This window comes from Phyllostomus hastatus, unplaced genomic scaffold (genome assembly GCF_019186645.2).
Source record: "Phyllostomus hastatus isolate PE091 unplaced genomic scaffold, TTU_PhHast_1.1 phas_scaffold_93, whole genome shotgun sequence".
Classification (NCBI taxonomy): Eukaryota; Metazoa; Chordata; class Mammalia; order Chiroptera; family Phyllostomidae; genus Phyllostomus; species Phyllostomus hastatus.
In genome coordinates, this window is record NW_025334042.1 from 17,191,944 (window position 1) to 17,214,837 (window position 22,894).

At 36.6% G+C, this 22,894-nt stretch overlaps 1 protein-coding gene across 1 annotated transcript; it reads right to left on the reverse strand.

Moving 5' to 3' along the window:
• Nucleotides 1–10,049: 10,049 nt before the first annotated feature.
• LOC123812588 (olfactory receptor 6C2-like) lies at nt 10,050–18,757 on the reverse strand (the record flags this gene model as incomplete). The annotated part of the gene is given in 4 exon segments (XM_045829368.1): nt 10,050–10,073; nt 12,257–13,079; nt 18,452–18,485; nt 18,748–18,757. Coding segments are annotated over 4 exon segments (891 nt in total), but the record flags the coding sequence as incomplete, so codon positions are not given.
• Nucleotides 18,758–22,894: the final 4,137 nt, after the last annotated feature.

A 22,894-nucleotide genomic window follows, 5' to 3' on the forward strand; every position in this document is an offset into this window, starting at 1 on the left:
TCTTCGGAATTATCTGTTCCTTGTGAGTGGTAAGACTTAATTACAAAGTGTCTGAGTCTGGTGTTCTCCTCACTGGGAGATTTAAAACTATTTAATTTCTTTAGATTTTATAGCATCATTTAGGTTTTTATTTTATTTTTTTGAGAGTATATTTTGTGTTAATTCATCCATTTGACTAAAATTTACATTTACTGATGCAATGCTTTTATAATATTTTTATCTTTATTATCCCAGTTATTGCTATCAAGTCTGCTTTTCTATTTTTAATATTATTTGTATTTTCTATAGTCAATTTTACCAGAAGGTGAAAGTTTTAGTAGTTTTCCTCTTGGAGGGAATTTATTACTTCTCCTTATACTGTATCTTTGGTTTTCATTTCATTAGTTTCTGTTCATATCTTTATACCTTATCTTTATATTTTCATATGTTCTTTTTTATTTAAAATTGTTTTGGTGTTTTTTCCATTATCATTGATCCCCCCATACCCCCCTCTCCCCCAGCAATCACTATACTGTTGTCCACATCATGAGTTCTTTTTCCTTTTTGCTTGATCCCTCCACCTCCCAAATGGTCCACCCAACCCCAGAGATGTCAGCCTATTCTCTGAGTCTCTCTGTTTTGCTTGTTGAATTTATTCCTTAGGTTGCAGATATGAGTGAATCATATGGTATTTGTCTTTCTCTGACTGGCTTATTTCACTTAGCATAATGTTCTCCAGGCGTATCCCTGCTGTTGCAAAGGATAAACTTTCTTCTTTTTTATGGCTGAGTAGTATTGCATTTTTAAATGTCCCATAGTTGCCATCCGCTCATCTACTGATGGACACTTGAGCTGCTCCCAAATCTTGGTGATTGTGAGCAATGCTGTAATGAACATAGGGGTGCTTATATTCTTTTGAATTAGTTTCAGGTTTCTTTGGACAAAACCCCTGAGTGGAATCACTGGGTCATAATTGGTGCATGTCTTCTTTCTTTAGATTCTATTTTGTTTCATTACTATAAAGTTGAAAGTTTAACTTTAGCCATCATTTTCAATTATATGCATATAAAATTATAAATTCCCCTCAAAGTTCCACTTTCAGTGCATAATACATGTTTGAGTATGTGGTATTGGTATTCATTTTTATGACAGATACAAGCATATAATTAATTTCATATTATGAGTTATAAGAATTTCTATGAATGTGAATAAATTATGAATATGAATTAAATACAAATTTGAATAAAAGGTACTATTTGAATATGAATGAAATACATTTTGCATAACATATATAAGATGTTGAGGAATATATTGTATGAATTGTATTTGTATGCAGTACTTATATATATTTATGTAATGGACACTGGTATTCATTATATGATTTTTTGAAGTATATTTCATAAGATGAATAAAAATAAGCAGAATAGGTTGGTGCAAAATAGTCAAGAGGAGGTTACGAATAGTATAGAACATGGGGAAACCAAAGAACTAATATGTACGACCCATGGACATGAACTGTGGAGGTGGGGGAATGCATTATGTGATTTTTAAAAAGCTTTTATATAGCAGAAAGTGTAAAGAGATATACAATAAAAGCTCTTTTTCATTACTTTGTCTATGCTCAGTCACCTGTCATTATACTTCCATTAGTTTTCCAGTATTTTTATGCATTTTTAGGCATACATAAATTTATATGATTAAATTTTGTCTTTTTCTAAACAGAATGGCTATAGATACTGTTCTGCATTTTTTTTTTAACTTAGATATATGGTATAGTGGAAATCTTTCTATGTTAGTACACAAAGAGCTTAAAATTTTTTTGTATATGTAAATTATTCCATACAGTGAAACTTCTGTTGATTAGAATAATCATCCATTGAAGGACATTTCAATTGATCAACATCTTTTGCTACTAGAATCAATGCTGAGATAAATGACTGACTGTAAAGGGGTATCAGTTCACACGCTTATTCATATGCTCATTGAATAAATTCCCTAAAATAAATGTCCTTGAATGAAAGGATACTAAGCTTTCATTTCATTTAATCTTATTTTTATTAAATTTATTGGGGTGACATTGGTTAATAAGATTATATAGGTTTCAAGTATACATTTCTGTGATACATGATTTATATATTGCATTGTGTGCCCACCACCCAAAGCCAAATCATCTTCCATCACCATAAATTTGTCTCACTTTACCCTTGACTAGCCCCCTCCCTTTTCCCTCTGGTAACCACCATACATACTGTTGTCTGTGTCTATGAGTTTTTGTTTGTCTATTTTTCTTGTTTGTTCATTACTTTCAGCTTTATATTCCATATATGAATGAAATCATATGGTTCTTAGCTTTTTCTGAATGACTTATTTCACTTAGCATGATATTCTCAAGGTCCCTTGGTGTTGTTGCAAATGGCAGCATTTCATCCTTTCTTCTGGCTAAGTAGTATTCCATTGTATATATACAGGATATCTTCTTTATGTAATATTCTGTTGAAGGACATTTTAGTTGTTTCTATGCCTTGTCCACTGTGAATAATGAACATAGGAGTGCATATATCTTTGCAAATAAGTGTTTTCAAGTTTTTTGGTAGATATCCAGAAGAGGGGTTGCTGGGTAGCTCCCCATGTGGTAGCTCCATTCTTGTTTTTTTCTGAGGAACCTCCATACTGTTTTCCATAGTGGCTGTACCAGTTTACATTTCCACCAGCAGTGAATGAAGGTTCCCTTTTCTCCACAAACTTTCCAACTGTTGTTATTTTGTCTTAGTCATAATAGCCATTCTAACAGGTGTGAGGTGGTATCTCATTGCAGTTTTGGCTTGCATTTCCCTGATAGCTAGTGGAGTTGATCACCTTCTCATATATCTGTTGGCCATTTATATGTCTTTTTCACCATTTCTTTTTTTTAATTGTTGTTCAAGTACAACTATCTCTATTTCCCCCCCACCTCTCCTCCTTGCCCCACCCATCCCCACCCTCCACCCTCTTTCCCAGCCTCCTGGCTTTGTCCATTTGTCTTTTATACATGTTCCTTGAGGACCCTTTCCCTATTTTCTCCCATTATCCCTCTCCCCCTCTCTTTGGTTACTGTTAATTTTTTTCCTTATTTCAATGTCTTTGGTTGGTTATAGTTTGCTTGCTTGTTTGTTTTGTTGATTATGTTCCACTTATAGGTGAGATCATATGCTTTTTGTCTTTTACCACCTGGCTTATTTCACTTAGCATTATAGTGTCTAGGTCCATCCCTGCTGTCACAAAAGGTGAGAGAGCCTTTTTTTAATATACTGCTGTGTAGTATTGCAGTGTATATGTATACCACAGCCTTTTTATTCACTCAGCTACTGATGGGCACTTGGGCTATTTCCAGATCTTGGTGATTGTAAATAAGGCTGCTATGAACATAAGGGTACATATATCCTTTTGAATTGGTGTTTCAGAATTCTGAAATATATTCCTAGAAGTGGAATCACTGGGCCAAAAGACAGTTCCATTTTTAAGTTTTTGAGGAAACTCCATACTGTTTTCCATGTGGGTGCTAATCTGCATTTCCACCAATAGTACACGAGGGTTCCCTTTTCTCCGCATTTGCAGAAAGCATTCTTATGCAGTCTCATTCATTTGTTTGGTCTAATTTTTGTGTAAGAAATGCTTTCTGCTTGCTTTTTTACTGTTCTTAATTGTTTTCTGGGTCTCAGGAGAGTTCCATCTCCTCACAGGGTCTGCTATAATATAAAGCAGTATATTGTATTCTGGTCATTTGTCTGAACTATGGATCCAGATCATCTGGGCTTGTATCACACCTTTTCTATTAGTTGTGCATCTTAGGCTCTATGCCCTAATCCCTTCATCTGCAATAGTAAAATGATAGTGGTACCATGTTATTATTAATTATAAAAATATGTGGATGATAGTAAAATACAACATATAGGGTTTTAATAGATCTATTATTACCATGCATAGTACTTAGAACAATGCCTGCCTGGTACACAGCAAATACCATAAATACCATATTATTTCACTTGAACACAGAGATCTCCCTTCTGTATTGAAAGCACACAGGATCTGTTTCATTCATGTGGCACTTCAATATATGTTGCTCTGTGCAGCTTCTTGTATTGTTAATTTTCCATGGTCGTATATTTTATATCTTGTATTGTTGATCTGGGACAGATCAGCTTTGTTGCATTTTCTATACTGCATAGCTAAATGCTAAACACCTATTCAAATACTTATTAAATTCTGAACCAACATGTGTGGAAGGGCAGAGAAGTTTTAGAGCTCTTTCTATTCCTAGTAGAAATGATTACCTCAGCAAAAGACACATTAGCATTTTGGAGGTTTTTAAACATTCAAAGGAACAAATTATTTTCTCTCTTCAGATCCGGCCACTTTGGGATCAATTGTGCTGACAAACAATGCATTCCCTAGGGGTCCTGGTTCCAGGGACTGATAAAGACCCTTTGTTGCCTTAAAGAACAGAAGTTAAATAGGTGTTTAGCAGAAGTCCCCAGAGAGAGTGGTGAGGAACATGCAATGGAAACATCAAACACAGGTCATCAGCAGGTTAAGGAGAAAACTGAGAGATGGGACAATAGGTTTGAATGGCATCCTTGCATTGAGTAGGCTGCAAAAGAGATCTTTACATTTCCTTTGAAATCCATCATTTAAGTAGCCATTGATTTTTCTCAGAATAAAGAAATAGTTGTCATCTAACTTGACAATTGTCTTTATTTTTAATAGACCTTATTTTTCTGAGAACAGTTTTAGATTTAAAGAAAAATTGAGATGATACAAATTGTTCCTGTGTACCAGTTTCCCCTTTTAATATCTTACTTAGTATGATGCATTTGTTGCAATTAATGATCAAAAACTAAATCATTATTATTAAATGAAGTTCATAGTTTATTCAGATTTATTTAGTTTTCACCTAATACCTTCTGCTATTCCATGATCTCATGTAGAGTACCACATTACATTTTTAAAATTAAATTTATTGGAGTGACATTGCTTTGCAAAACCATTGCCTGAAATAAAGCCTCCTTCTGTCCCCATTTTCCACCCTGTGCCCACCTCTACCCAGTCCCTCTTGCTTTTCCCTCTGGCTATCACGATACTGTTGTCTGTGTCTATGTTTCATCTGTATGTTGTTTTGCTTAATCTGTTCACTTCCTTTCATGCAGTCCCCTGATGCCCTTCCCCTCTGGCAGCTGTCAGTCTGTTCCATGTTTTTATTTTGCTCATCAGTTCATTTGTTCATTAGATTCCACATTGCATTCACTTGTCATGTATCCTTAGACTCCTCTTGATTGTGACACTTTCTAAGACTTTTCCTTATGTTTGAAGACCTTGACAGTTTTGAGCAGTATTGGTCAGGCATTTTATAGGATGTTCCACTGAAAGTTGTCTGATGCTATTGGAAGAAGACCACAGAGGAAAACTGGCATTTTCATTATACCATGTCAGGGATACGTGCTATCAACATGGCTTATGGGCTATTGATGTTGACCTTGATCACCTGACTGACACGGTGTTTGTAGATTCTCTTCTGTAAACTTTCTCCTTGTTCTTAGATAGAGTATCTACAAAAATTGTTTGGATTACTTTTGTATAGGAGATTTATCTCCTCTCCCTCATTTATTAATTCATTCAATAATTTATTTATATCAGTATGGTCTACAGGGGTTTAGAAATTTTAGATGAAAAAGAAGAGAGGCCTTGGAGAATAGAATTCTATTTCCCCTGAATACTTTGAAGTATAAAATAAGTTTCTACTCATACTATTACCTTGTATGAACAATTGTAAATATGATCAAAATAAAAGTTACAATCCAGTGACTAGCTGGTGTTTAATAAACATAGGTAATAGTTGTATATGTATTATAAATGCACAAACTTTTACTTTTCACAATTATAGAGCCTGAAAACAATAAAATGACTTTTTTACTATTTAATGGCAAGAATTTCAGTTATTTAGTCCAAGGTCCCTACATGACTGTTATTTGTTTCTTCATCTCTCTCCCTCTTTCTGAGTCTACCATTTTTTTCACACTGTACTTTGATTTTTATCTTCAGTAGTCAGTCTATGCTAAGTGGTCAAATGCCTCTTAGAATATTTTTCCTAAATTATGAACTTTTAAAATATTTTGATCAATTCTTCTAATCTTCAACCTTCTTAAATCAAGGGATAATGTAAGTCTGAATATTGGAAAACTTATTTAACCAAGATCTATTTTTTATTTTAATTGTTGTTCAAGTATAGTTTTTTGTCTTTTACTCCCATTCCAGCCAACCCCTCCCATCCCTCCCCACCTCCCTCTCATTTCCACCCCCTTGGTTTTTGTTCATGTGTCCTTCATACTTGTTCCTGTAAAACCTTCCCCTTTTCCCCTGAAATTCCCTCTCTTCTCCCCTCTGGTCAGTGTCAGCCTGTTCTCAATTTCAGTGTCTTTGGCTATATTTTGCTTGTTTCTTTGTTTTGTTGTTTAGGTTCCTGTTAAAGGTGAGATCCTATGGTGTTTGTCTTTCACTGCTTAGCTTATTTCACTTAGCATAATGCTTTTCAGCTCCATCCAAGCTGTTGCAAAGGGTAGGAGCTCCTCTTTTTTTCTGTTGCATAGAATTCCATTGTGTAAATGTACCATAGTTTTTCAGTCCATTCATTTCCTGATGGGCACCTAGGCTGCTTTCAGCACTTAGCTATTATAAATGGTGCTGCTATGAACATTGGGGTGCAAAGGTTCTTTTGTATTGGTGTTTTAGTGTTCTTAGGATATAGTCCCAGCAGTGGAATTGCAGGGTCAAAAGGCAGATTCATTTTTAGTTTTCTGAGGAAGTTCCATACTGCTTTCCATAGTGATTGTACGAGTCTGCAGTCCCACCAACAGTACACTAGGGATCCCTTTTCTCCACAACCTCTCCAACACTTGTTGTTTGTTGCTTTCTTTATGATGGCTATTCTGACCGGTGTGAAGTGGTATCTCATTGTGGTTTTAATTTGCATCTCTCTGATAACTAGTGATATTGAACATTGTTTCATGTGTCTTTGGATTTTCTGTATGTCCTCCTTGGAGAAGTGTCTGTTCAAGTCCTTTTCCCATTTATTAATTGGGTTGCTTGTCTTGGAGTGGAGTTATGTAAGTTCTTTACATATTTTGGAGATTAAACCCTTGTCTGAGGTATCATTGGCAAATATGTTTTTCCATACAGTTGGTTCTCTTTTTATTTTAATACTGTTTTCTTTAGCTGTGCAGAAACTTTTTATTTTGATGAGATCCCATTTATTTATTCTTTCCTTTATGTCCCATGCTCTAGGGGACATATCGGTAAAAAAGTTTCTGCATGAAATATCTGAGATTTTTCTATCTATGTTCTCCTCTAGGACTTTAATAAGTGTCACAGTTTATATTTAAGTCTTTTATTCACCTTGAATTTATTTTTGTATAAGGTGTAAGTTGGTGCTCGAGTTTCATTTTTTTGCACGTGGCTGTCCAGTTCTCCCAACACCATTTGTTGAAGAGGCTATTTTTACTCCATTTTATGTTGCTGCCTCCTTTGTCAAATATTAATTGACCATAGAGTCTTGGGTTTATTTCTGGGCTCTCTGTTTTGTTCCATTGGTCCATGTGCCTGTTTTTATGCCAGTGCCAGGCTGTTTTGATTACAGTGGCCTTGTAGTATAGTTTAGTGTCAGGTATTGTGATCCCTCTTTTACTCTTCTTTCTCAAAATTGCAGCAGCTATTCTGGGTCGTTTATAATTCCATATAAATTGTTGAAGTGTTTGTTCTATGTCTGTGAAATAAGCCACTGGTATTTTAATAGGTATTGCATTGAATGTGTAAATTGCTTTGGGTAGTATGGACATTTTGATGATATTAATTCTTCCAATCCATGAACACGGTATATGTTTCCATTTGTTTGTGTCTTCCTTGATTTCTCTCCTCAGTGTTATGTAGTTTTCTGAATCCAGGTCTTTTACCTCTTTGATTAGGTTTATTCCTAGGTATTTTATTTTTCTTTTTGCTATTTCAAATGGGATTTTTTTTTCTTGCTTTCTGCTTCTGTTGTTTCATTGTTGGTGTACAGAAATGCCTTTGATTTCTGGATATTGACTTTGTATCCCGCTGTTTTGCCAAATTCATTTATTGGGTCAAGAATTTTTTGGTGGAGTTTGTAGAATTTTCTATGTACACTATCATGTCATCTGCAAACAGTGACTGTTTTGCTTGCTCCTTTCTGATTTGGATGCCTTTTATTTCTTTTTCTTGTCTGATTGCTGTGGCTAAAACTTCCAGTCCTATATTGAATGGAAGTGGTGAAAGTGGACAGCCTTGTCTTGTTCCTGATCTTAATGGAAAAGATTTTAATTTTTGCCCCTTGAGTATGATGTTGGCTGTAGGTCTCTTATATATGGCCTTTATTATGTTGAGGAATGCTCCCTGTATTCCCACTTTGCTGAGTGTTTTTATTATGAATGGGTGCTGTACCTTATCAAATGCTTTTTCTTCATCTATTGATATGATCATGTGGTTTTTGTCTTTGCTTTTGTTTATGTGATGTATTACATTTACTGATTTGTGAATATTGTACCATCCTTGCATCCCTGGAATGAATCCCACTTCGTCATGGTGTATCATCCTTTTAACGTATTGTTGGATGCATTTGCCAGTATTTTGTTGAGGATTTTAGCATCAGTGTTCATCAGCGATATTGGCCTGAAGCTTTCTTTCTTTGTTGTGTCTTTATCTGGTTTCAGAATTAGGATGATGTTGGCTTCATAAAAAGGGTTTGGGAGTCTTCCATCATTTTGGATTTTTGGAATAGTCTGTGAAGGATAGAGGTTAGCTCTTCCTTAAATACTTTGTAGAATTCTCCTGTGAAACCATCTGGTCCAGGGCTTTTGTGTGTTGGGAGTTTTTTGATTACTGCTTCAATTTCTTTTGCTGTTATTGATCTGTCCAGCCTTTCTGCTGCTTCTTTATTGAGTTTTGGAGTATTATATTTTTCTAGAAATTTGTCCATTTCACCTAGGGTTTCAAATTTCTTGGCATATAGTTCCTCATAGTAATTTATTACAATCCTTTATATTTCTGTAGTATCATTTTGTAACTCTGCTCTTTCATTTCTGATTGTGTTTATTTGGGTCATCTCTCTTTGTTTCTTGATGAGTCTGCTTAAAGGCTTGTTGATTTTGTTTATCTTTTCAAAGAACCAGCTCCTGGGTTCATTGACCCTTAGAATTGTGCCTGTAGTCTCTATGTCATTTAATTCTGCTCTGATCTTGGTTATTTCCTTCCTTCTGCTTGCTCTGGGCTGTCTTTGTTGTTGTTCCTCGAGTTCTTGTATACATAGGGTTAGGTTCTTTGTTTGAAATGTTTCTATCTTTTTTAGGTAGGCCTGTATCACTATGAACTTCCCTCTCAGGACTGCCTTGGCTATGTCCCATAAGTTTTGGGTTGTTGTGAGTTCATTTTCATTTGTTTCCAGAAATCTTTTGATTTCTTCCCTAATATCATTCTTGACGCATTCATTGTTTAATAGCATGCTATCCAATCTCCATGATTTTGAGTGTTTTGGGTTTATTTCCTTGGGGTTGGTTTCTAGCTTCAGTCCCTTGTGATCTGAGAAAATGGTTGGTATGATTTCAATTTTCTTGAATTTGTTGAGGCTTGTTTTGTGTCCTATGATGTGGTCTATCTTTGAAAATGTTCCATGTGCATTTGAAAAGAATGTGTATTTACCTTGTTTGGAATGGAGGGCTCTGTGTGTGTTTGTATGTGTGTGTATACATATCAGTTAATTTATATATAAAGAGAGTGAGTGTGTGTATACATATCAGTTAATTTATATATAAAGTCTCTCTTTATATATAAAGAGAGACTTCTGGGTCTCTCTTTATGGCCCTTTTTCGGAATTCTATATTGTGTGATATGAGTATTGCTACCCTGGCTTTTTTCTCCTGTAAGTTTGCTTGGAAAATTTCTTTCTAGCCCTTCACTTTCAGTCTGTGTAGGCATTTCATCCTGAGGTGCGTCTCTTTTAGTCAGCATATGTGTGGGTCATGTTTTCTTATCCATTCAGCTATCCTATGTCTCTTGATTGGAGCATTTAATTCATTTACATTTAAGGTTATTATTGATAGGTATATATTCATTGCCATTTTCGTACCTGTGTTCCTCTCTCTCTCTCTCTCTCTCTCTCTCTCTCTCTTCCTCTTTTTCCTTAAAGCAGTCCCTTTAGCATCTCTTGCAGCACTGGTTTGGTGGAGGTGTATTCTTTTAGACTTCTTTTGTCTGGGAAATTCCTTATTTGGCCTTCTATCTTGATTGAAAGCCTTGCTGGGTAAATTAGCCTTGGTTGCAGACCTCTGGTTCTCATTACTTGGAATATTTCTTGCCATTCTCTTGTGTCTTGGAGTGTTTCCATTGAGAAGTCAGCTGCTAACCTTATCAGGGCTCCCTTGTACATTACTTACTGTTTCTCCCTTGCTGTCTTTAACATTCTCTCTTTGTCTTGAAATTTTGCCATTTTAATTATGATGTGTCTTGAAGTGGGCCTCTTTGAGGTCCTCTTGATTGGGACTCTCTGTGTTTCCTGGATTTGTGTGACTTTTTCTCTCATTAAATTAAGGAAGTTTCGCATCATTACTTTTTCAAATAGGTTTTTTATCCCTTGCCCTTCTTTTTCTCCTTTTGGTATTGCTATTATATGGATATTGTTACATTTCATATTGTCTTGAATTTTTCTTAATCTCTCTTCATTCTTTCTCAGCCTCTGTTTTTTTTTTTTTTGCTCTTTCTGGATTTTTTTCTACTTTGTCCCCCAGCTCACTGCTCCGATATTCTGTTTCATCAATCCCGATTTTGATTCCTTCTACTGTGTTCTTCAGTTCAGAAATTGTATTATTCATTTCCTCTTGGCCCTTGTTGATAGGTTCTATTTCCCTTTTCATGTTGATATAGTTTGCAGTGAGTTCATTGTCATTTCCCTGTAGTTTCTGGTAATTCACTGTGAGCTCATTAAGTTTCCTGATAACCATTGCTTTGAACTCAATATCTGGTAGTTTAGTTGCCTTTATTTCATTTAGCATTCTTTTTTAGGTGTCCTCCTTTCCTTTCATTTAGGGATTGTTTGTCTTCCCATTGTTTGTGAGACTCTTCTTGTTAGCCTCAGCTTATTAAATTGATCTGTTCTGACTCCCTATGTTTATGATGTTAACTCCTGTGGTAGAAACCTGTGAGATTCAGTGGTGCAGTCTCCTTGATTTCCCAAGCTCACTGGTCTTGGGTTGTCATTTAAGTTGGCTCTCTGTTTGTCTTTGGGTTTTGATTGTTGTTGGTAGTTCTTGATGGGTCCTTTTTGGGCCCTTTCTGCAGAGATGGCTGAGAATCCCAGTTTCTTCTGCCATGCCCCGCCTCCCACTGGTTTTTACAGCCACTAGTTATAGGGACTTATCTTCCTGGCACTGGAAGCCTGGACTGGGTGGTCTGGTGTGGGGCTGGGATCCCTCACTCCTGAGGTATCTCTCCTGATTCTTATCTCCCATATGTGGGTGTGGGATGCTGTTTCATGTTTTGACCCCTTCTACCCATCTAGATGAATGTGAATTATTTAATTCCTTGGTTGTTGGACTTCCACACAGCTCATATTTCTGACAGTTCTGGGTGATAGTTGTTTTGTAGTTTAGTTGTAATTGTTGCTGTGGATGTGTGAGAAGGCGAGCTGTGTTTACCTATGCTTCCATCTTGACCAGAAGAAAAATGAACATTTAAAAATGAGAAGAAGAGCTCTGGAGTGGACAACTTTCTTTTAGATCACTGCTTATGCATTAATAAAGAACCTTGGATTACTTTTGTACAGTCAGAGGCTATATATTGAAGTATTCTCAGCAAGTGAGAGATAGTCTCTGGACATATATATTCCACATTATGAGAAGGCTGTATGGTCAATGATACAAATGTATTTATTTGCATTTTCTTTTTTATGACATTGAGCATTTTGGGAATCTAGCCTCTGGAACATACATTTATTGAAAAAACCATTCTGAATAAAATAAACTTAAAAGAAAGAAAGAAATAGCTTGATTTTCAGCTTTTGGATTATAAGAGACAAATGTTCCTATCCTGGGGCAGAATAGATTAAGGAATCTATAGAAAAGGAAGGAACCATTTATTTGGCAAATTCATAAATGTCACTCATGGGTTAGATTTAAATTTAATAACTTCTAAAAACGTCAATTGTTTCTTACTTCTTTGTGAGAAATACAATCCATTTTACTGTGTCTTTGAAGGCATCTTTCACTTGTTTGTTTTGAAGTGTATAAATGAATGGATTAAGCAAGTGGAATGGGGCAACTGAAGTAGTGAGCACAGACACCACTTTATTAATGGCCACTCCTTCCTTTGCTGAAGGTTTGATGTAGATGCAGCTGCCATAAGTGATGGAAGCCACAATCATATGAGAAGAGCAGGTAGAAAAGGTTTTTTTCCTTTGTTGGGCAGAAGGGAATCTTAGAATGGTCTTGGCAATGTATGTGTAGGAAAGAACTACACACACTAAGGTAATAATGAGCGTCAGCACAGCAAGACTCAGCACAACTCTTTCTATTAACACTGTGTCTGAACAGGTTATTTGTAAAATAGGAGATGCATCACAGACAAAATGGTCAATCACATTTGAATCACAGAATTCCAGCTGGAGGCCCATGCTTAGAGGTGGGAGGATAATCAACAGGCCAGCAAGCCAACAGCTGAGAACAAGTGTAGAGCAGACTTTGTCGCTCATGATGGTTGTGTAGTGCAGGGGCTTACAAATGGCCACATAGCAGTCATAGGACATGGCTGCAAGAAGAAAAAATTCTGTTGCTGCAAAGAGGACAACAAAAAATAACTGGGTGGCACAAGCATTATAGGTAACAGTATTATCTCTGGTTAGGAGAGTATACAGGAATCTGGGAATACAGACAGTGGTGAATGAAACTTCTAAGAAAGAGAAATTTCAGAGGAATAAATACATGGGAGTTTTAAGATGGGGATCCAAAAATATCAGGGTAATGATGAGGTTCCCAGGTATGTTCAACAGCAAAACATTCATTTTAAATTGTTAGTTCTGCTCTTTGTAGTTCAAATTACCTTTCAATTGGGAGATAGAGTTTAAAAGATGAAGATATATCTTTGTTTTTCATCCTGTATTTAGGCAAATGAAAGTACTCTTAAGCCAGGCTTGGGACCACTTATGCAGAGGGTTTTCTGAAGTGATATAAAGAAAAGTGTCCTGGAACCTGAATATAAACCACACTTAGTCCTGTTCTGGAGCTTTGGGTGGTGGATCGTGCCTGGGGGACTGATCTGTAGTGTATCCTTTCTTTGGCAGCCTGATCAATCCTGTGCTCTGCAGAACTCAACCATTAGAGCCTGTCTCATGATGTATCCTAGTGCCTTCTTTGAATAATTGCTGCTGCTCCCCTCCTTATGTCACCTTTCCCCACTCATTTACCAACTAGCTGTGTTCTCTGAGTTTTGATATAGTGACTTGCCCAAGCAATGTCTAGAAACAAGTGGACACACATGAACCAATCTTTGTAAACAAATTGTAAAGTCCCCTACTTTTCTCATTGATATTTATCTTTGTCCATTTCAGTTACTGCCAAGAGTTTTAAACCTCCCTGTACTCTAATTTATATTTTCTTACGAATCCCATTACATAGAGGCTGGGGAAATACCCCTCTCTTTCATGTTAAAACCTAACCTCATAAAGGTTCATTTTTCGAACTGCTACTCCCAGGTATTCATCTGAAAAGAAGACCTGGTAAATGCATTCTCACTGGGGATATCAATAGTTGATAATAACTCAGTCTATTGGCCTAAGCCTCTGTGTTTTACTAGGGAGGATTAATTGTTAAGTAGGAAAATTTAGTGATAAGCGTTTGTAGGAAAATAATACATAGTTCTACATGGGAAGAAAAACTAATTTCTTATGTGTAAACAATTGCTCCAATTGTATGAGTTATGGATTGAGAATAAAAATACATTAGGGTATTCTTTCCTATTGCTCAAGTAAATTATCTATAATTATTCATTCAAAAATATTTAATAGGCATCTATTATTTAAAAATCATAACACCAGAAATCCCACATATGACTTCACTCATATGTGGGATATAAAACTGAAAGCAACAAATGAACAAACAAGAAAAATAAACAAAAGTCATAGACACAGACAACAGTATGGTGGTTACCACAGGGAAGGGATAAAGGTGGGATAGTACAGGGTAAAAGGTGTCAAATATATGGTTATGGAAGAAAATTTGACTTTAGGTGGCAGACACAATGCAGTATGAAGATCATGCATCATAGAGACACACACTTGAAATGTATAAAATTGTATTAACCAATGTTACCCAATGGATTTAGTAAAAAGAAAGAAAAAATAAAATGCTTTCAGACTATCAGTGGAAAAAGATATTTCATTTTAGTGCTCATTCAGTGACATCGCAACACTGATAACAATGAAAATACAACTTTGGACTCAGGATAACTGCTTCATGATTTCTCCTTGGCAATCGCTCTTAAATACATTGGCAGCCATTCATATTTTCCTATGTTCACTCAGTCTCTCTAGGTTCTTTTCTTTCTATTATAAAGTTGTTTGTATTATGTGTCACCATAAGCTGAGTTGGCAAGTGCCTTGCTCAGAGTTGACAGACATGATTTCAGAACAGAGAAACACTCAGCTCATGGGAGAAATTACTTTTGCAGAGGTAGTGTCTTGCCATGTGCTTGTCAGGGGAAGACTCAGATAGGCCAATCTAAATGATAGGACAGGTTCATTTCTGCACACCTAGTACTCCTCGTTGCCTCCCTCCCTCCCATTGTGGAAGAGTTAAAGCCTTGTACTGGCTACTGACATTGTTAATTCCAGCTCTCCCTTTCCTATGAAGTTCCTAGGATCTCAAATTATTCCCTGATTCTTTTATCAAGTCTTATTTTTCTGTATTGACAGGAAAGACTGGTGAACTCAATCATAACAATGTTTATGTAATGATCATTGATGTTTTAAAATGGCTGATACAGTACCTGTGAACTTCCAGCAACATTATGTTTCCATTCATGAAGCTTGTTAAATAAGCACTGCTTACAGTGATGCAGTTGATCCTGTGGTGGCAGATCCTTTGGGTATGTGTGTGTGAGACTGCTTCAGACAAATTCAAATGATTTCACATGCATGGCTGGCCTGTACCAGCAATCATTGCAACATTCTCTGTCACGTTGGAGAACTTTCCCTGAGAGACTGAGTTATTTATTTACTTTGAATTTGGATCAATTAAAGTTTGAAATAATTTCATTACATAAATAATAAATTTCACCACCTCCATCCCATAAGTAGTGTTTTTAATTAACGTTCATAGGTAGGCCTTGATGACTTAACCTGTGCAAAACTACCTACTCTTGCTGCCAGTTAGGGAGCTGGGTGAGTGATTGAGATGCTGTTGTTTTCTCTCATTGATTTCCTATTTAGTTAATGCAGATATGTCTGAGAGCCTTTGACCTTACTTATGTTTGGAACCAACCTCATTCTGTGTACATTTGGGACAGGCTGCCCATGCAATGGATAGTTGAGATTTAAGAAGAGTGAATGTTATGCCCCCAAACCCTAAGTCCCTGTAAAAAAAAAGCAAAAAAAGAAAAGCAAGCAAAAAAGAACTTAAATAGCAGATGGAGAAAAAAGTGTGGTTGCCTGTAAGGTAATTTATAATGCTGATATTTTTAATTTCTATGAGACTTGTGGATATTATTGGGTGGTGATGTCTGTTCCATCACCTTTGATTATTCTGTCTCTTAAGTGGCAACAGCTTCCTCAATTCATAGTTATGACTGGCCCTTTCAAAGGCTACAGTGACCCTGCCCCAAATTCTATTTTCCTTCAGAATAACAATGTATCAGAATGATTGTTGAATACTTCCCTTCAGTGTCAGTTATGAACTGAATTCCAGATTTTAAAACTCACTTTATTTGCCCTCTGCCTTTGTTGAGAGAATTTGGAAAAATGCGTCGTGACAATTACATACTTACTTTTCTGACAGTTCTTTACCAGGAGCCCTTGAAGGAACCACAGTTCAAGGAATGTTCAATCTGTGAGTTTTGTGTGTGCTTCTGATTCCTCTCTCACATCCCGCCTGTTTCAACTGCAAGTCTCACCTTCCACACAAGCACGTGTATGCACATTTGAGAAAGAACTCTCCTAGATTTTCAAGGCTCCTGATGTAATGAGCCCAGACTCAGTCTCTTCTTTCTGCACCAAGTTTAAAATGGCATCTGTTACTAGATTTCCAAGTTACTTTGTTAGTTCAAAGGAAGGGAGCAGTGGTGAAGAGATATGGAAGGTTTCTCTCTAGTTTTGTCAGAGGGGCATCTCTGAATTTCCTGGGAAGAAGGCAGGCTTCCCTGAAATTTCTATATCAGCAACCTTTTCTGTATATGTTTAGTCTAGCAGTGCACAGGGAACTTCTCAGTGAACAACAAAACAATCCTTGGTGACCCGGTTTCAGAAGTTTCTAATGAACTGGTGTCAGTCTAATGAACAATGTAAAAACACATGTAACAATGGGAACAGTGTCCCCAGAGACCTGGAGGGTAGTCTGATGTCACCTGAATTCTGTTTTGATTTCTCTGCTGATCTTCACATTTCTCCTAGAATGACATACTCTGCCTCGCACTTTATACAGCATCTGGCACAAATAACGCCCCGTTTTTATTACAACGTCTTTCATTACAAAATCATGAGGATGTGATTGTGTAACATAGCAATATCACACTCAAATACAGCATATAACATTTTAGGTGAAATGTTCAAATTAAAACTATAAATTACTACATCCATGTTATTATCTTACCAACCACACTCAAGCAGGTGTTACCTATGCTGGACCCTGTATAATATATCATTTATCTTTGACATAAATCTTAGATAAAGTAAGAAAAAGATGCCAAAGTATCCTTATTTTACAGATGAGGAAACTGAGGAACAAAAGAATGACCAGACAGACTGCCCTAGAGGGGTGGTGCGGGTTTTGAACAAGAATTTACCTGAACACAAAAATCCTGATTCTTTTCCCCTCACTTTTCCCAATACTTAAGAGTCTTACCAGCATTAATATTCCGTATGGTTTCACTCATGTGGACCTAGAACAAAAGAAACAACAAACATCTGACTAACACTTGTTTGTTAATATATTAATGATGGCCATTCTGAAAGGTGTGAGGTGATATCTCATTTTGGTTTTAGTTTGCATCTGTTTGATGGTTGGTGATGAGCATCTTTTCATATGTCTCTGGGCTGTCTGTATGTCTTCTTTGGGGAAGTGTCTATTCATATCCTTTGCCCAATTTTTAAGATTTTGAATATTTTATATAAATGGATACCAAACCTTTGTCTGATATATCATTAACAAATATGTTCTCCCATACAGTTGGTTCCCTTTTGACTTTGATGGTGGTTTCTTTAGCCATGCAGGAGCTTTTTACCTGGCGAGGATGTGGAAAAAAGGGAACTCTGGTGCACTGTTGGTGAGAATACAGACTGGTGCATCCACTGTGGAAAACAGTTTGGAATTTCCTGAGAAAACTAAAAATGGAACTATTTTTGACCCAGCCATTCTGCTTCTGGGAATATACCTTAAGAATCCTGAATCACCAATTCAAAAGACTGAGTTTTTACAGTGGAGCTATTTACAGTAGCCATGTGCTGGAAACAGCATAAGTGCCCATCAGTAAATGAGTGGATCAAAAAACCTGTGGCACATTTACACAATGGAATGCTACATTGCAGAAAGAAAGAAGGAGCTTCTACCCTTCTAGACAGCATGGATGGAACTGGAGAGTATTATGCTGAGTGAAATAAGCCAGATGGTGAAAGACAAATACCATAGGACTAGAGGGGAGAGAGCAGTGTGTTATCAGAAAAGAAGGGGAATGATCACCAGGGAACATGGAAAGGACTCATGGAGAAAGCCAATGGGGGATGGGATTGACTGTGGAAAGTAGGGGTGGGTGGGGCTGGGGAGAGTGGTGGTGGGGAAATGGGGACAACTGTACTTGAACAGCAATAATTAAAAGAATTGGATTTTAGAAGAGAAAATTGGTGTAGAGAAAAATGGATATTGACATGCAAAAGATGGAAACTGGATCTTTATCCTACACTGTACATAAAAATCAAGTAAAAATGAATTTAATACTTAAACATATAACTTGGATGTGTAAAACTCCTAGATAAAAATGTAGGGAAGGAGCTCCTTGACAGTGGCCTTAGCAATGATTTTCTGCTCAGGCAACAACAGTCAGATTAAACAAGTCAGACTAAATCAAACTAAAAAGCTTCTATGCAGCAAAGGAAACAGTCAACAACATGGGAAGATGAGCTATGGAATGGGAGAAATGTTTGTAATCCATGTATGTGGCAAGAGGTTAGTATCCAAAATATATAAGCAACTGAAGTTGAGGGTCCTGATCTTAAGTTAACATAAAGCCCCAGTACTCAATTCAGTTTCTTCATAGATGTTCCATGACCCTTGGCCCTTTCCCTTACTAATTAACTCCCAGGAGCAGTAAGAAATAAGGAACAGGCCCTGACTAATGGTCATAGGGTATGGATTTCCTTAAGCTAAGGATAGCGTCATGCTCTAAGTTATGTTTTAGCTCCTGAGCCCTAAGGCAGAACGACCCCCTGGCCACATGAAACCAGAATGAAGGACACAAAGCTGACCTCCAGACCTGAAATCATGGTTTACTGCCTTTACCTCACTCCTGATCAATCAGTTTCACCTTAGACCCCAAACCCCCCACTCATGATGCCTTACTATATTTACCCTATATAGTCTCTTGTCTGTAAACCATCAGGCAGCTGGGCATCCTGGAGCACTAGCTCACCCTTACTCTGAGTTGGTGCCAATACTAATAATTATTTTCCTTTTCCACTGCAAACTCCTGCTTGTACATTTCTTTTGGTCTCTGTTGTGGGCAGAGATAATCTTGTTCAGCTCAGTAATGGAATTCCTACAATGCAATAGGAAAAAAACTTTGAAAACCCAATTAGAAAATGGGCAATAAGACCTGAATATAATTTATTCTGAAGAGGACATACAAATGGCCAATAGGTACATTAAAGGTGCTCAATATCACTACCCATCAGAGAAATGAAAATAAAATCCTTAATGAGATATCACCTGTTAGGTTGGTTAGAATAAAAATATAATAAAGATAACAAGTGTTTGTGAGGATGTGGAGAAAATGGAACTTTGGTACTCTCTCAGTGGGAATGTGTAAATTGGTACAGTTATTATGGAAAACAGCATGGAGTTTCCTCAAAAAATTAAAAATAAAACTATCATACAATCCAGTAATCTCTCTTCTGGGTATATACTCTAAGGAAATAAAATCAATATCTCAAAGTGATATCTGCAACCCCCATGTTTATTGCAGCATTATTTAGAATAGCTAAGACATGGAAACAACCTCAGTGTCAGTTGATAGCTGAATGGATATAGGAAATGTGATATATATATATATGTATAAAACTCAGGCTTAAAAAGGAGGAAATCCTGATATTTTTGACAAGTTGATGGACCTTGAAGGTGTTACACTAAGCGAAATAAATCAAAGACAAATACTGTATGATATCACTAATATATGGAATCTAAAAAACCAAATGCATAGGAACAGAGAACAGGTTGGTGATTGCCAGAGGCAGGAGGTGGAGGCTGCTGGAAATGGGTGAAGGTGGTCAAAATGTACAAACTTCCACTTATAAGCTATCTATATTGGTTCTGGGTATGTAATGTGCAGCATGGTGACTATAGTCAACAATGCCGTATTGTTTATTTGAAAGTTGCTAAGAGAGTAGATTGTTAAAAGTCTTGTTACAAGAAAAAAATTACGTGAGGTGATGTATGCTAAGTAAACTTCTTTTCTTTTCTTTTTTTTTTAGTTACAATGTATACATTTTATTTCACATAGAGTACAATTTTTTGAAGGAAATCTTATATTACTGATGGTTCTATTAACACAATAAAATCCACTTTTAGTTTTTAGGTATAATCCATCAATGATAATACTAGGTCAGAGGTCTTTTTTTTTTAATTTAATCTTTATTTATTTATTTATTTTTAAATATCATTGTTCAAATACAGTTTTGTCCTTTTTACTCCCAATCCAATCCCCCCTCCCACCCCTCCCCACTTCCCTCCCATTACCACCCTCCCCTTAGTTTATGACCATGTGTCCTTTAAGTTTGTTCCTGGAACCCTTCCCACTGTCCCCTTAAATTCCCTCTACTCTCTTCTGTGGGCATTGTCAGCCTGGCCTCTATTTCAGTGTCTTTAGTTATATTTTGTTTGTTTCTTTGTTTTGTTATTTAAGTTCCTGTTAAAGGTGAGATCATATGGTATTTGTCTTTCACTGCCTGGTTTGTTTCGCTTAGCATAATGTTTTCCAGCTCCATCCACGCTCTTGCAAAGGGTAGGAGCTCCTTCTTTCTTTCTGCTGCATAGAATACCATTGTGTAAATGTACCATAGTTTTTTGATCCATTCATTTACTGATGGGAATCTTGGTTGCTTCCAGCATCTAGCAATTGTAAATTGTGCTGCTATGAACATTGGGATGCATAGGTTCTTTTGGATTGGTGTTTTAGTATTCTTAGGATAGAGTCCCAGCAGTGGAATTGCAGGGTCAAAAGGCAGATCCATTTTTAGTTTTCTGAGGAAGTTCCATACTGCTTTCCATAGTGGTTGTACCAGTCTGCAGTCCGACCAACAGTGCACTAGGGATCCCTTTTCTCCACAACCTCTCCAACGATTGTTGTTTGTCGCTTTGTTTATGATGGCCATTCTGTCTGGTGTGAAGTGCTATCTCATTGTGGTTTTAATTTGCATCTCTCTGATAGCTAGCGATATTGAACATCGTTTCATGTGTCTTTGGATTTTCTGTATTTCCTCCTTGGAGAAGTGTCTGTTCAAGTCCTTTGCCCACTTTTTAATTGCATTCCTTGTCTTCTTAGAGTGCAGTCTTGTAAGTTCTTTATATATTTTGGAGATTAAACCCTTGGTTTGGCAAATATGTTTTCCCATACAGTTGGTTCTCCTTTTATTTTGATCCTGTTTTTCTTTAGCTGTGCAGAAGCTTTTAATTTTGATGAGGTCCCATTTGTTTATTCTTTCCTTTATGTCCCTTGCTCTAGGGGACAAGTCAGTAAAAAAGTTTATGCGTGAAATATCTGAGATTTTCCTGCCTACGTTCTCTTCTAGGACTTTAATGGTGTCACGTTTTATATTTAAGTCTTTTATCCACCTTGAATTTATTTTTGTATGTGGTGTAAGTTGGTGCTCAAGTTTCATATTTTTGTACGTGGCTGTCCAGTTCTCCCAACACCATTTGTTGAAGAGGCTATTTTTACTCCATTTTATGTTGCTGCCTCCTTTGTCAAATATTAGTTGACCATAGAGACTTGGGTTTATTTCTGGGCTCTCTGTTCTGTTCCATTGGTCTATGTGCCTGTTTTTATGCCAGTACCAGGCTGTTTTGATTACAGTGGCCTTGTAGTATAGTTTAGTGTCAGGTATTGGGATCCCTCCTTTACTCTTCTTTCTCAAAATTGCAGCAGCTATTCGGGGTCGTTATGGTTCCATATAAATTTTTGAAGTGTTTGTTCTATGTCTGTGAAATATGCCATTGGTACTTTCATGGGAATTGCATTGAATGTGTAAATTGCTTTGGGTAGTATGGACATTTTGATGATATTAATTCTTCCAATCCATGAACACGGTATATGTTTCCATTTGTTTGTGTCTTCCTTGATTTCTTTCCTCAGTGTTATATAGTTTTCTGGATACAGGTCTTTTACCTCTTTGGTTAGGTTTATTCCTGGATATTTTATTTTTCATTTTGCTATTGCAAATGGAATTTTTTCCTTGATCTCTGCTTCTGTTGTTTCATTGTTGGTGTTCAGAAATGCCTTTGATTTCTGGATATTGACTTTGTATCCCGCTGTTTTGCCAAATTCATTTATTAGGTCAAGCAGTTTTTTGGTAGAGTCTATAGGATTTTCTATGTATACTATCATGTCATCTGCAAACAGTGACAGTTTTGTTTCCTCCTTTCCAGTTTGGATGCCTTTTATTTCTTTTTCTTGTCTGATTGCTGTGGCTAAAACTTCCAGTACTATATTGAATAGAAGTGGTGAAAGTGGACAGCCTTGTCTTGTTCCTGATCTTAGTGGAAAAGATTTTAATTTTTGCCCATTGAGTATGATGTTGGCTGTAGGTCTCTCGTATATGGCCTTTATTATGTTGAGGAATGCTCCCTCTATTCCCACTTTGCTGAGTGTTTTTATCATAAATGGGTGCTGTACCTTATCAAATGCTTTTTTCTGCATCAATTGATATAATCATGTGGTTTTTGTCTTTGCTTTTGTTTATGTGATGTATTACATTTACTGACTTGTGAATATTGAACCATCCTTACATCCCTGGAATGAATCCCACTTGGTCATGGTGTATGATCTTTTTCATATATTGTTGGATGCGGTTTGCCAGTATTTTGTTGAGGATTTTAGCATCAATGTTCATCAGCGATATTGGCCTGAAGGTTTCTTTCTTTGTTGTGTCTTTATCTGGTTTTGGAATTAGGATGATGTTGGCCTCATAAAAGGAGTTTGGAGACTCCCATCTTTTGGGATTTTTTGAAATAGTCTGTGAAGGATAGAGGTTAGCTCTTCCTTAAATACTTTGTAGAATTCTCCTGTGAAACCATCTGGTCCAGGGCTTTTGTGTGTTGGGAGTTTTTTGATTACTGCTTCCATTTCTTTTGTTGTTATTGGTCTGTTCAGGCTTTCTGCTTCTTTTTCATTGAGTTTTGGAAGATTA